Source organism: Varanus komodoensis, unplaced genomic scaffold (genome assembly GCF_004798865.1).
Source record: "Varanus komodoensis strain SLA01 unplaced genomic scaffold, ASM479886v1 scaffold4, whole genome shotgun sequence".
Classification (NCBI taxonomy): domain Eukaryota; kingdom Metazoa; phylum Chordata; class Lepidosauria; order Squamata; family Varanidae; genus Varanus; species Varanus komodoensis.
The window spans coordinates 29,420,477-29,433,428 of NW_025335941.1; the positions used below are offsets into that span (position 1 = coordinate 29,420,477).

The 12,952-nt window shown below is 39.9% G+C and overlaps 1 protein-coding gene across 2 annotated transcripts in view; it reads right to left on the reverse strand.

Moving 5' to 3' along the window:
• EPHA6 (EPH receptor A6) overlaps positions 1-10,883 on the reverse strand; it is a 462,252-nt gene extending 451,369 nt beyond the window's left edge. For both annotated transcript variants that reach the window (XM_044442451.1, XM_044442452.1), the window contains exon 1: positions 10,781-10,883. In XM_044442451.1, coding sequence (XP_044298386.1) covers positions 10,781-10,883 — 103 coding nt within the window. The remainder of the gene's footprint in view (positions 1-10,780) is intronic.
• Positions 10,884-12,952: the final 2,069 nt, after the last annotated feature.

Consider the following 12,952-nt stretch of genomic DNA (forward strand, 5'->3'; position numbering starts at 1 on the left):
GCTAAAATGAAAAACAGTGTTGACTAGTTTAATTTAGTTGGTGCTACACTGTTAAATTAATATGGCAACAAACAAGTGGGAAAGAAGTCTCTCATTTATTTATTTACTATACTGTCCAATAGCCAAATTTCTCTGGCTATCTTCACCCAATCCCTTATGTATTTATTCCTCAAATCAGTCAAAAGATACCCTAGAAAAATATCCCTCAAGTGTTAAGGGGCACACAAGCATTGAATGTCAAGGCAATAGAGTAGCTAAAGAGTAGGTACAGTTCCTTCTTTGTCCCACACAGGCTTATATACGCTTCTGAATAAGCTATTGATGTCCACTCCCTATGAGGGCATCAACCCACCCCAATTCAAGGGGAACAAACCAAGGCCTCCTAGCACTTGGGCCTGATTCCACCCCCCCCCCCCAAAACAGTGGAACCTTTCCAGTGACAGTCCCTAAGCTGCATGAGAGTTCTTATTTGGGCCATGACTGTCCAAGCAACTCTTAGTTTTCCACATAATTCTCAGTTCTGCTCTTCATATTCATTAATATTAAGGCAGCTTTTAGGAAGTTCATAGGAAGCTCTGGACTATTTCTTCAGCAGAGGAATTCTACTAATGACATAGACTTATTTACAACTTTAGAAGGAATTTAATACTAGGTTTCAGGCCAAGCAACTCATGAAGTCTAAATAAGTTATATTTGTAGTTTTGATTTTCTAGAATTCTCCAATTTTAAGATTTCATGGATATATTTCCTTCTGTTTTCTTTAGCAAAAATATTTGTCCATAAATGTACTTTGCAATATAACATACTACACTATAAAGCAGAGGTGATCATAGTGTAATGGACATGCTTTGCATGCCAAAGATTCAAGATTGAATCCTCAGAATTTCTTGTGAAAAGGATCACATGGATAATGTGAAAGACCTGTACCTTGGTACTTTGTCAGCCAAAACAGTAATAAAATAATGTATATTTTCCTAATGAAAGCAAATACAAACAGGAGATAACAAGAAAAGCAAGAAAAAACTTTTTATACATAATAAAAGTATATTAGAATACATTGTCACAAATTAAGAACAGCAAAGATGCAATGTAACTTACTGCAGATAATTTAAGAGTAATAATTGAGATACAATTTAACTGAGAGGAAGGATTTTTTTCTTTATGCTGATACAGATTTTTACAGACTTGTAGATATTGCTCTGTAGAGGCGAAGGAGTGTTAAAAACTGTGGTTCACACCTTTTTGTCCCTAAAGAATTTATATGTATAATAAAGTATTAAGTCAAATTTAATGGAGTGCTCTAGACAGTTTTCTTTACAATCTTTCTGTCACGTTAAAGTTGGTTTGAGGCAGGAGGAAATTTATGTAAATGCCTGCTTCACCTGAGATTTCTTGTGTCACTGTCAGAACCTACAGCTATATTTTGAAATGAAAACTCTACCCCCAATGGTTGCTTTGGACTATTAATTGTCATCCAACAGTGACAAAAGAGTTATATAGAGAAATACTCCTCTTCCAGTGCATCCTGTACAGTGTGGTCATTGTCTTTAAGTACTTCTCAAGGCTTTGATTTCAAGCATGATTGGTATGTTAGCAAAGAGCTCATCAGGGTGAAGTGGAGTATGTGGAGGTGGAGTTCATGTCATTGAACTTTAAAGAAGCATATTTCTGATAGAAAATGAATTTTATATGTTTACAGTATCTTTTCAGTTTATTCAGAGCAGCCAGGTACCTTGTCATTCCTAGTGTTTCATCCTAAGCTTCTCTGAGACAGAAGTGGGATATCTAGAGCAAGACAAAAGGTAGCTTGCTTGATAAGAGATCTTTCCCACTTAGTGTTAAAGCACCCAGTTAGAGATTGCAGATGTAAGTTAAAATCCATCCAGAGATTCATGTTAAATGTTCCTTGGCACATCAATTAAAATTGTTTATAATCCCACATTCCTCATTTATTTATTAAATACATATAATACTCTGAACTCTATGGCCCTGTAGGCCTCTTCCAACTGTAATATTCTGTGAGCTACAAGGGATCTCATGGTACTGTCCTCAACATTGAGCATCCATGTCTGGCCCAAGAAACATCATAGTTCAGTGGGTACTAGAACCTGATCTCCTGACTTTATGTCCAACACTCTCACCACTATGCCACAGTTATTAGATTTGCTTTAGATTTTTCTGCTATATAGAAACAGAATGAGTCAGAAGGGACCTTTCAGGCCATCTAGTCTGAACCCTGCCTCCAGCTGGCAGGATGTGGATGTGGAAGAGAACAAGGAACTGGGAGATGACAGGTGCTGTGCATAGCCATTAACAACAGGAGCTAGGTTTACAAAATATGAATTGAAAGTATACTTTTTAGCATATATATGAAACAAAAGTGAAAACTACATTTAGCCTAAGGAAAGCCTGGATTTCATGGACTAATTTCACTTGGTCTTACTTTCCTTTTACAAAGATTGGTTAGCAGACAGAAAAAACATGTTGGTACAATGAGAAAACATCCTATGCAAACTCTTGCAAGCTGTACAATCATACAAACTCCATCCAGTTTTTTGCTTTGGCTCCACCTTCTACTAGTTGTAGTCCCCAATTGCCTTTTCCTGTGGATCAATGGTCCTTCACAGGAAGCATTTTCCCATCTCTAAAGCTGCTGGTGGCCTTGGTAGGAAAGTAGCAGCTTCAGAGAGGAGGATTTTTGCTGAGTAAATGAAATGGGGGTGAAGGGCAGAACACAGTCCTGTTTGTATGCATGTTATGGCTTCTTTAATTTTTTTCCTCCTAGAGGAGAATGTACTTTTTTGAGATATGGTAAACAGAACTGTATATAATATTCCTGGGACAGTATTTCTATAAAGGCATAATGATATTGACAATTGTAGTTTTGATCCCATTTCTAATTATCTCTGTACAAAGCTTCAGGTAAAAGAAAAAATATGTGAAATGCACTGAAAATGCATTCAATTTAACTTAAATTTTTGGCTCATGGAATACAATATGAATCAAGCTGCATGTGGAAGAGGATGATCTACTACTCACTTTGTTAAATATGAGGTTCACTGACACAGCTTATTTGCCTGAGTCTTTTATCTGGGGCATAAGATGTACAATGGCAGCATTGTAAGAACTTTTAGGATGCCTTGGGCTGCAAACTTCTGACCTAAGGGAACCACAGTTCCTTGAACATCTGCATGGCAGGTTTGGTTTTTCCCATTACATTGTAGCAGAATCCCTGTGGGGAGGGAAACAGATGGAGCAATGTGTCAGATGTGTCAGAAGATGCAACAACTGTCAGGATTCTTCCTTCATGCATATGTTAATGGAACAGGAGACATCTTAGGGCTGGATGGAGCTGGTAACCCTAACAGCAGCTGTTGGCTACCAAGGCCATTACAATACAAAGAAATATTCCTTAGAGCCTGAAGTGGGATTTATTCAAGATTCCTAATGCTGATGAACAGTAAACCTGATGCTCTGGCATAAAATCAATGGCCTCTTTAAATGTCTAAATGTGGAATACTATGCCATTGCTCATGGGGTGTGGGGAACATTATTAGCTCATGCATACAAGTAAGAAAACTGCCTAAGATACAAGTCACACTACAGTATGGATGAATGCATGATGTGAAACTCATTCTATATATATTTTGTGAATTTTCAGGCACCTTTTGTTTTGTTGTCCACTCACTGATCACATTGGTTTTTGGAAAAATCAATTTGTACAAATTTGGAGTTGTTGAAGATAGCTTTCCCAAAAATACAAACATGCAAAACTCCAAAAATGCATATTTTCATGTATTAGTCTATGGAAAAATATACATCTTGGTCTATTTTTCATATTTTTCTATTATTACATTTGGTGATGCATTTTTTTCTTTTTAGTTATGCATAGGTGGCCTCATTTAAAAACAAACAATCAAAAGCAAATCACACACTGCTTTCACCTCTGTCTGTTATACTTCTGAAATGAAATTTTCTAGTCCACCTATAAATAAATGATCAAGAAAAGGCATGCAAATTAAATGGTGATATTATATACAATCCTAAGGGACTACTACTTAATGTAGAGGTTTCCAGGCCCTTTGCCTACCCTGTTTCCTACCTGCAAGAGCCATGCAGGATTGAAGGTGCAGGGAGGTGAAAAGACCTCCCATTCTTCCCTTTATTTCAACTTACAGCTAGAAGACCCTCTCAGTTTGTCTAACTGACCTACCACTTGTGGATAGTTCAAGTAATGAAGAGGTTGTATGGTTCTTCAAATCTTGTCCACTTCACCTTCCTCCTTTCCACTTGCCATTCCACTGCTTTATTCTTCTCTCCGAGCTTTTCTAAGAATATTGTTTTAACCTTAGAAGATAAGCCACTTCATTGCTTTCCATGTGTCTGTGAGGGGAAGGACAAGGCTGAAAGGGAATGGTTAAATTTCAGATTCTCCTTCCCATAGCGCAGGGGCTGACTATAGTTTCAGAAGGGAGTATGCCATCCCAGAAGGGATACGCTACAGTCCCAGTTATGTTTTCCTGGGCACCGTAAGGGTGTTCTGTTAATACAGTTTCCCTTTGCAGATTCTAGTTGTGAAATTTGGGGGGTTCTGAGTGCAGAGACCAGAGACTTTTTTCCTGAAACTAGAGGAGGAGAAGAAGATCAATTATGATTAAGAAGAGTTCAGCAAAACTACTTGTTTTTAAAACCAAATCAAAGACAACGAACCCCATCAATAGCTTGGCTATTGATTGAATGCTAATGACAGGGGACTAATATGGAACTGTGTATGTGTGTGTGGTTGGGGAAGCTATTTATAAGCAGAGCTCAGGTCTTGATTTCAAGTTGATTTTTGATGCTGTACTTGTTCACAGTACTCTGTAAGCAATTATCTGGGCTGTCCAACGATCTTTTCAGTAGTGGAGACCAGTCCTTACCTTGGTCACAATTTATTTTTGAAGTTACCACTCAATTAAGATGAATGAAGAAGTTCACTCTTTTGTCAATACTATTGTTTCAGTTTGCCTTGCGACAAATGGAACACAGCACCATCCATTGATTTACAAGGACAAGAAACCCATTGAAGAGTTCAGGAAGTAAATTTAAAGAATTAAATTTTCAGTTGTATTAGTGCAAAAAAGAAGAGACAAATATTGCCACATGAATACAAATGTTTTAACATGAAAAAAGTCAGTCCATGATTTTAAATACAACCCATTAGAATTCTGACTTGCCATTTGGGGAGATTATGTTTCTTTGAGAAGGAAGAAGTGGAGATGCACTATGTCAGACTATTTGTCTGATTAGTCCAGTATTGTCTGCTTTAGTTGGCCATAGTTCTCTAGGTTCTTGGCCAGAACTCTTTCCCATCAACTTCTACCTAATATTTTCCCCATCATTTTAAAGGAAATTCAAGGGATTGAACTTAGGGCCTTCTGCATGTAAGCACAAACTCTGTCACAAAGCTATCTCTTTCTTCATATTTGTACATGGCAGTAAGTAAGATACACTGCATGGGCATAACCCAGGATAAGTTTGCACAGTATGAAGCATTTTAACATTATGATGGTGTTGGGAATGATGTTATTAACCACTCAGGAATGTCTAAAAATGCTGTTGAAATCAATGAGATGTACTCTGGTGGTGGGGCACTCCTATTGATTTCAGTGTGATAAAGAGAGGCTTTTAAGTACTTGTTTTTCTGGATCACACCCAATATTTTTATTTCTCTAGAGATCCTTCCTGTGCAACTATTATTTATCACTGTATCCAGTCATTACTGTTTGCAAATACTTTGAACCCAAAGAGAGTAAAGACACTGGATGTTCAAAGCCACGTTAAGTTCAAACTTTCATTACAGCGAATTAAAATGATTCAGCCATTTGCTGTCGTAAGCAAATTTATTTGTGGAACGTTATGAAATGCCCCTCAAAACTGCATTACACCATTGTATTTTTGCTCACTACAGAGAAAACAGAATATAAAATCCCTTGTTTTGCACCCTCTATCAATTCAAAAGAATTAATTGGTCTTTACTCAGGTGTATTTATGTAGTCAGTGATTTTACACTTGCAGGACTCCTATTTAAATTAGACCACCCCAGGGCTATGTATGTCTGTTTTACTTTTCAGCTTACTTGGAATGAGATATTTTATTAAAGCAAAGTTTATGTTCCTTGAAACATTTTTCCTGTTTCTAGTGCAATTCTTTTTCTCTCTGTGTGTAAATTAATCCATATAATACTAGTCAAATTGATCAATACCAATTTTAATAGATTTTTAAATGATTCTGACTGAAGTATGATCCCCCCCCCCCAAAACTGCATTACACCAAGTCCTGAAAGGTTGTGGAGGTGGAAGCTTTGTAAAAGGAGATAATTATTTTATAATTCTAAAATAAAACATAAGATAAACCTGTCTTGTTACCATCATCATTGTTGAACAATAATTACATTTATTTTATATACTGTCATCAATGTACATGGATTTTCCAAAAGGAATGAGAAAGGAAGAAAAGAGCAAGTCCCTGTCCTTGAGAAGACATTTTATAAACCATATAGTATGGTTTCATTTAGTCACAGTACTTTGCATGTCTATTCAAAGGTCCCATGGAATTCAAGGAGACTTACTTCCAGAAAAGTATAGGATTACAGCCTCAGTCTCTTAGACTAGCTCTTTTGGATTCTTAGGTTCCAATCCTATACATACTTATTTCAGAGTAAGTCTCAGTGAAATCAATGGAACTTAATTCTGAGTAAACTAGACACACGTAGAATTATGCTATTACACTGCAATTCTCCGCAGGTTTTCTCAGAACAAGGCATGCTCCCTAGTAAATATGATTAGGATTTCAACCTTAGTCCATGTGGGCAAAGAATAATAAAATACTCAATTACCCTTACCCATACACACTTGTTAGTGTGTGATTATTGGTGTGGTTGTAGACATTTTGCAATAATTAGTGTGAATAAAGTTCAGAAGATTATAATTTGGGCCCATGAGTCTGAAATAAAATGTGTGGGGTTATGAATGCAATCTGAGCATTTTCCCCAGCAATTCTGCTTTATACTCTCACAAAAAGGCTATGTATCTTGTATATGTCTAGCAATATTTGAGAATTATAGTTTCTTTTTAAAGACTTCTTTTCATTATTACAATTATATATACCTGTAAATGTCAGTATAAATATTTTGTATGTCTAATAAGTATACTAGCTGTTCAGCTGTGTATTCCACTTTAGTATCTTAAGAGAGAAAGAGATCTCATAAGACATTAAAGAAGCATAACAAATGATGATTATAATAACATAGAATCATATCTGCTTTGAACTTTAAAATTCTTTGTCTTCATAATACATGAAGAAATGGATATCTGAACATAAATGTTGAAGTAGTTTAGTGGTTAAGTGCATAAGATATGAACTGGCAAGTCTATATATCAAATATCAATTCATCTATGAACTCACCAGAAGGCTTTTAAAGCAAAGCATTATCTCGTACCCCAAGTCTCTCCCACCCCTGATAGTATAAGAATAGAAGTGCTTACTGCCATATATTACAGAACTGATTCATAGATTACATGGTTACCATTTATCTGTGGCCCCATCTCATAACAGTCAGGTTAAGCTCTGAATGTAATAAATCCAATAGGATAGGCCAACAAAATGAATACTAGCTACATTACCGTTGTCCTTGCCTGGAATGAATGGTACTGATATATGGGGTGACCACACAATTTCCCTATCCCATAAGTTTTCCGGCATGCAGATATTACTGGAACAAGGTAAATAGTAAATACACCACCAGGTCAGTAGATATAGTATATAAAGTGCTTTGAGCTGCAGAGATGATGGATTATGAGTAACCTTGTATACCATTGTGCAATATAGCATGCATTAGTTAAGAGGTGATGAAGTTCTAGTCATCCAGAAAAAGAAAATGCTAGCTATTTGAGTACTAGAGATAGCTTTGCTATTTTTTTCTGAAAATGATATCTTTACTTAAAATCCTAAAAGTGCTGATCTACACTGTGAGGAAAAGAAGTAGGTACATGATGACTGGCATATAAAAAGTATATAACTAATATATTTTGCAATAAATATTGATGTATTAATGTACTTGAAAGAAAATATGATGCTTATTTCAAACACAGGTAAGAATAATTAAAAGCAGAAGTTTTCTGGAAAGGAAGGAAGGAAACAAATAATGGACTTATATCATGCAATTTGAGTCTTGCAATGCATTAAAAGCATATCATGCTTGAGTCCAACATGGTATGGACATCTTGACTGCCTTATATACCCTGTAATAGTGCACATAGTCCCCTGTCTGTATAATAGTGAATGAAACAAATGTTTTCTTTCTATTTCATGATGCTGAATGGTACATATAATGTAGGTTTCTCTATCAATTTGCCTTTATTTCCTCTCTATCTCTGTACATGCACACACAAATCACAGAAGTCAGATTCTGCATAAAAGGCTAGCAGCAATTAGATAGTCAGGTGCCATGGGTCTCAAAGCAGGAGCCCAGGCACAGTTTCCTTAACCATTGCACTTTTATATAATTAAAGCTAGGTATAGCCATACATTTTGCAGTGAATCCACTTTGCGGAAGATGCCAGAAAGCTAAAATACTGCATGGTTAATGAAATGCAGCCAAACTGCATCTTGAATAAATGAACAATAATTAAATCCCTGATTCTAAAAGCATTTTGATGAACTGAGGCATTTTGAAATGATATTTTGACATTGAAACATTGATGGGCCTGAACATTCATTCCATATGCAAAAGCATGAAGGTCTTATATTGTTTGTTAATAGTGGCACCAGTCACTCCCTGTTGGGTTGCAATAGCCTGTAAAATTATATTCTCTGTGTGAAAACGAAATTAGATGTAAGCAAAATCCAACCCCAAAACTGATATCTAAATCCAACTCTATGTTATATTTCTAGAGCTAGGCTATGTTTCAGTCCATTGCAACTTGGATTATCCAGTTACAAATCTGTGGAACAGTCCTAAAAGAAAAAAAGCTACCTTCAGTCTTACTTGCAGCAGTATAGATTCTTTCTTTCATCCTACACTACATGTCTCGTTATGGCACTCTCACATATAGCTTAGTGAAAAGGCTTTACCCATATAACCTTGCTTTGAGGATCCTTTTCCCCTCACTGTCTCCTGCAGGGGTAGAATTCTCCACACTCAGAAATCAATAGGAGTTCATCTGTTGACATTCTGTGGCTTTTCTTGTCAGTATGAGTGTCCACAGATCACTAAGTACTAACACGATTGGTTGCCATGAGACTCCCAAAAGGAAGAAACATGGGGTCCAGAATGGCTCTGATGATACCGTTTATTAAAGCATCAGGGCAGAATATAAAGCTTTTGACCTGCACAAACAGTTCCTGAGAAGAATAAAACCCACTTGAAAGCTTTTCTGTGGTACTCAGCCAAAAGAGCTGGATTTTTAAAGTACGGTCTAAACCAGTTTGAAAACCAAGAGTGGTGGTGTTGTGTGTGCATTTGGTAGGACAGCCAATGTAGTTTACTGGATGCTGTGATTATTTAAGCTCTAGTATCTATGGTTTCAAATACTTGTGCAAGCACAAACTCACTGACTGGCCTACCATTAATCACCACTTCAGACATAGATTCCCATTTGTAAAATGGAAAAACTGGGCACCTATATGTAGTGCTAATGCGAGAACAAGCAATATAAAGAATGTGAAGATACCTTGCACAATAAAAGTGTAATAGGAAATGATTATGTTGGTGAGAATATTAGTGAAAGTACATGTGCATACCAGCAGGATATCAAGTTTCAAATGATCAAATCTGCAAAAGATTCCTTTGTCACAGAAAACTAAGGCCAAGATCCAGTCAGTCTCATTTGTCTACCCCAATCTTTTGCAGATGAATTTAATGTATGTGGTTATACTTGCAACCTTGTTTCACAAGGTCCCCAGCTTTTTCTGAAGTGGCTTTTTGGATGCCAATTTTCATGAAACTCTTGTGTTGAGATGGGCCTAAGAAGTCCCACTTATACTCCTGTGCATCCTTGAAAGCAATGCCCATATCCTTTGATACACCCAAAGAACACAGAAGTGAAAACAAAGTTTGCAGTTAGCAAGGCATCAGAAGGGGCATTACCTTGCCATGGTGAAGGGTAAAAAACAAGACAAAGGAGACAAATCTAGAGGGACTGGACTTTATACAGCCATTCTGGCCATACTACTCTTGGAGTGGGGGGGGGAGGTGTCTGTTAAAAAGCTTAAATAAAACCATCCACCCATCCATCTATGAATAATAGTTTTAATCAAGAAGTATTGCGAACCAAAGGTCTATTTTCAGAATCAGTTTTCATCTGAGCAAATCAAGAGTGGCAAAAGTCATTCAAATGGAGAGCCAACTGCCTATAAAAGTTTCATTGAGGCTTCTAATCAGTGGCACAGCTTCTGATCACTCTTGAGCCTTAGAATAATTAAGTGACCAGTGTGTCAGGGCCCAGGGAATCCTGCAGTTATCGCCTAAACCTGACTTGTTTTCCACCATGCCTGAAAATGCTTCTTCTCCATCAGTCTTCTAAGTGGGGCAAGTCAATTGACACTCCTAGATGAGAAGAAGCAAAGCTTTTGTTAGCCTGTGAGGTCACTGGTCACTCCATGCCCACGGAAGTTGCCCTATGCAACACACACCCCATAGCCTTAGAAAGGGATTTTTATTTTTATATTTTGACCATACTCAATAATGCTCTCTCACATAGCCCATTATTTCCTTTCCCACCCAACAGTTTCTCTTTACCTTGATTGCTGGAGACATGAGTGCAGCCCCCAGGGCCCACAGTCAGCAGAGGGAAGACAAGAATAAATTTCCAAAAGAAGCTCCTCATTTCACAGCCGCCCATGGCTGGTGATGCCTGAGCCCCTTGTCCTGGCCCCTGCGAGGGGCTGGGGCTTCAGCTTCTCTTCCCGCTCCAGGCTAACGGGTAATGCTCGAGGCCCCAGGAAGAAGGAGGATCCGGGCTACCAGATGCTGCCAAAGCTGGAGAAATCGCATTCACCACGGCAGGGGAGCATCCTGAGAAGAACAAGATTCCCTCCCAGCAGCAACAGAAGCCAAGGGGTAATGTTGAGTCTGGAAGGCGATGGGCTCGCGGGCAGGGCAAAGAGCTCAGAAGGCAAACTTTCCCAGGATCAGGCGCCCCATATGTATGTGTGTGTGTGTGTGTGTGGGGGGGTACCCAGGCGGGTGGCGCCCACCTGGCTGCCTTCTTCCACCTTGCTCCTTTCTCAGCCTTTCCTCAGCAGTCCGTTCGCAAGCAAAATCCCCCACAACTGCAACCGCCTCTGCCGCCGGGGGAGTAACATCTCCGCCCCCCCGCAGACCTCCCGTCCCCGCGTCTGACCATGAGGGACAGCGCCCGGCAGAGAGAAGAAAGATGCTCTTCTCCGGGTGGGAAGCGCCCTCCCAGAATAGCCTTTCAGGCGTGCGGCTGTAACGTGCTGAAACGCTGGACAGCTCCTCGCCTTTCCCCGAGTCGTCAAGCAAACTTGCCAAGGATTTCCCAGCCGCTCTGGCGGACTCCCCCGGCCTGGGACGGTAGCTCCCCGACGCCAAGCTGTCGCCAGTAGGACTCCGTTGGGCTTCTCTTCTTCCTCGGGTCTAGCGACATCGCCGTCCGTGCCTTTCCATCGGCTTCGGTCTGGCGCTGAAGGATTTCCCCTCTCTTTCTTTCTCGCTTTCCCGTCCCCTCTTGCTTTCTCGGAGAGATTTTTTTTTTTTTTTTTTTTAAAGCAAATCACCCCTCAGCAGTAGGGATAGAAGGGATCGATACTACCTGGCGTCTGAGCCGGCAAGAGGGCTGCTGAGGTTTTTCTGGGCAGGCAAACATTCCAGGCAGCAGCCACGGCTTGCTGCAGAAATCCCTCTTTCGTTTCCCCGCCAAAAATGGGGAGAGGGAAATCTCAGTAGTACCGGATCCTAAGTGGGAAGGGAGAAAGAAAAGGAAGCGTGCAAGGAAAGTGGTTGGACTCTTGTCACCTCTTCAGTCGTTCTCTTGAGAAGAGGTGAGACAGACCGGTAGGTATGGATGTGTGTACAGAAGAAGACGCTTGCTTTGCTTGGAAGCCGCCTGCAGGTCAAATGCAGCCTGTTCAGCACTAGAGGGGGTTAGTTGACAAGGGAAAAAGAGAGCGAGAGCGAGAGAGATCCCTCTTTCTTGCTTTGGCAAGGCTGCTGTGGCTAAACTTTACAACTGCGTTAGATTAAAAGGACACTGGTAATCCTTTGGGCATAGGTGGCAATTTGTTCTCTTAAACTTTTTTGCTCCTCCTCATGACAAACCATTCCTACCTTAGGTAATAAAATGCTTTCCCCTACTGTTTTCTGTCACTCAGCCACCTCACTCACACACCTGGGTTCTGCTTTTGAGGAGGAGGTGGGGGATGGGCCCTCCAATCACCTGCAACACTCATGAGAGAGCCAGCAAAAGTGATGGGCCCTGTTCCTAGCAGCAGCCTCCTTTTGCTCACTCACTCCAGCTCTTGCTGGTTCTCTTCTGCCTCTCTGTCCTATTCAGCAAGAGAAAGGGAGCAAGCAGGCAGAGGCCAGGTCTCTGCTTCTTCTTGTTCACCCCTCTCTCTGGGTGACACAAAAGGGAGGATTTGGTTCAGTGCACAGAATACCTACTTCTGTACTGCCTGGAGGAAGAGTTCAGATGAGCAAGTGAGAGATGTGGGGAACCTCCATGACCCTCCCTATGTTCTGCACCCCTCAGAGAAGGAGGGTGAGTGAGTGAGCAGAGGCACTTTCTGTACAGGCACTACCATGGGCCCAAGTCACCCTGCTGAAAAGCTCAGAGATGGTAAGCCAGGAATAGTTCTTGCTTTTTTCTGCTTGTGGATTTTCCTTCCTGCCCTCAGAAGCAGTGAACCACACTGAGAAGCCCATGGCTGCTTCTTGCAGGAGCAGTCA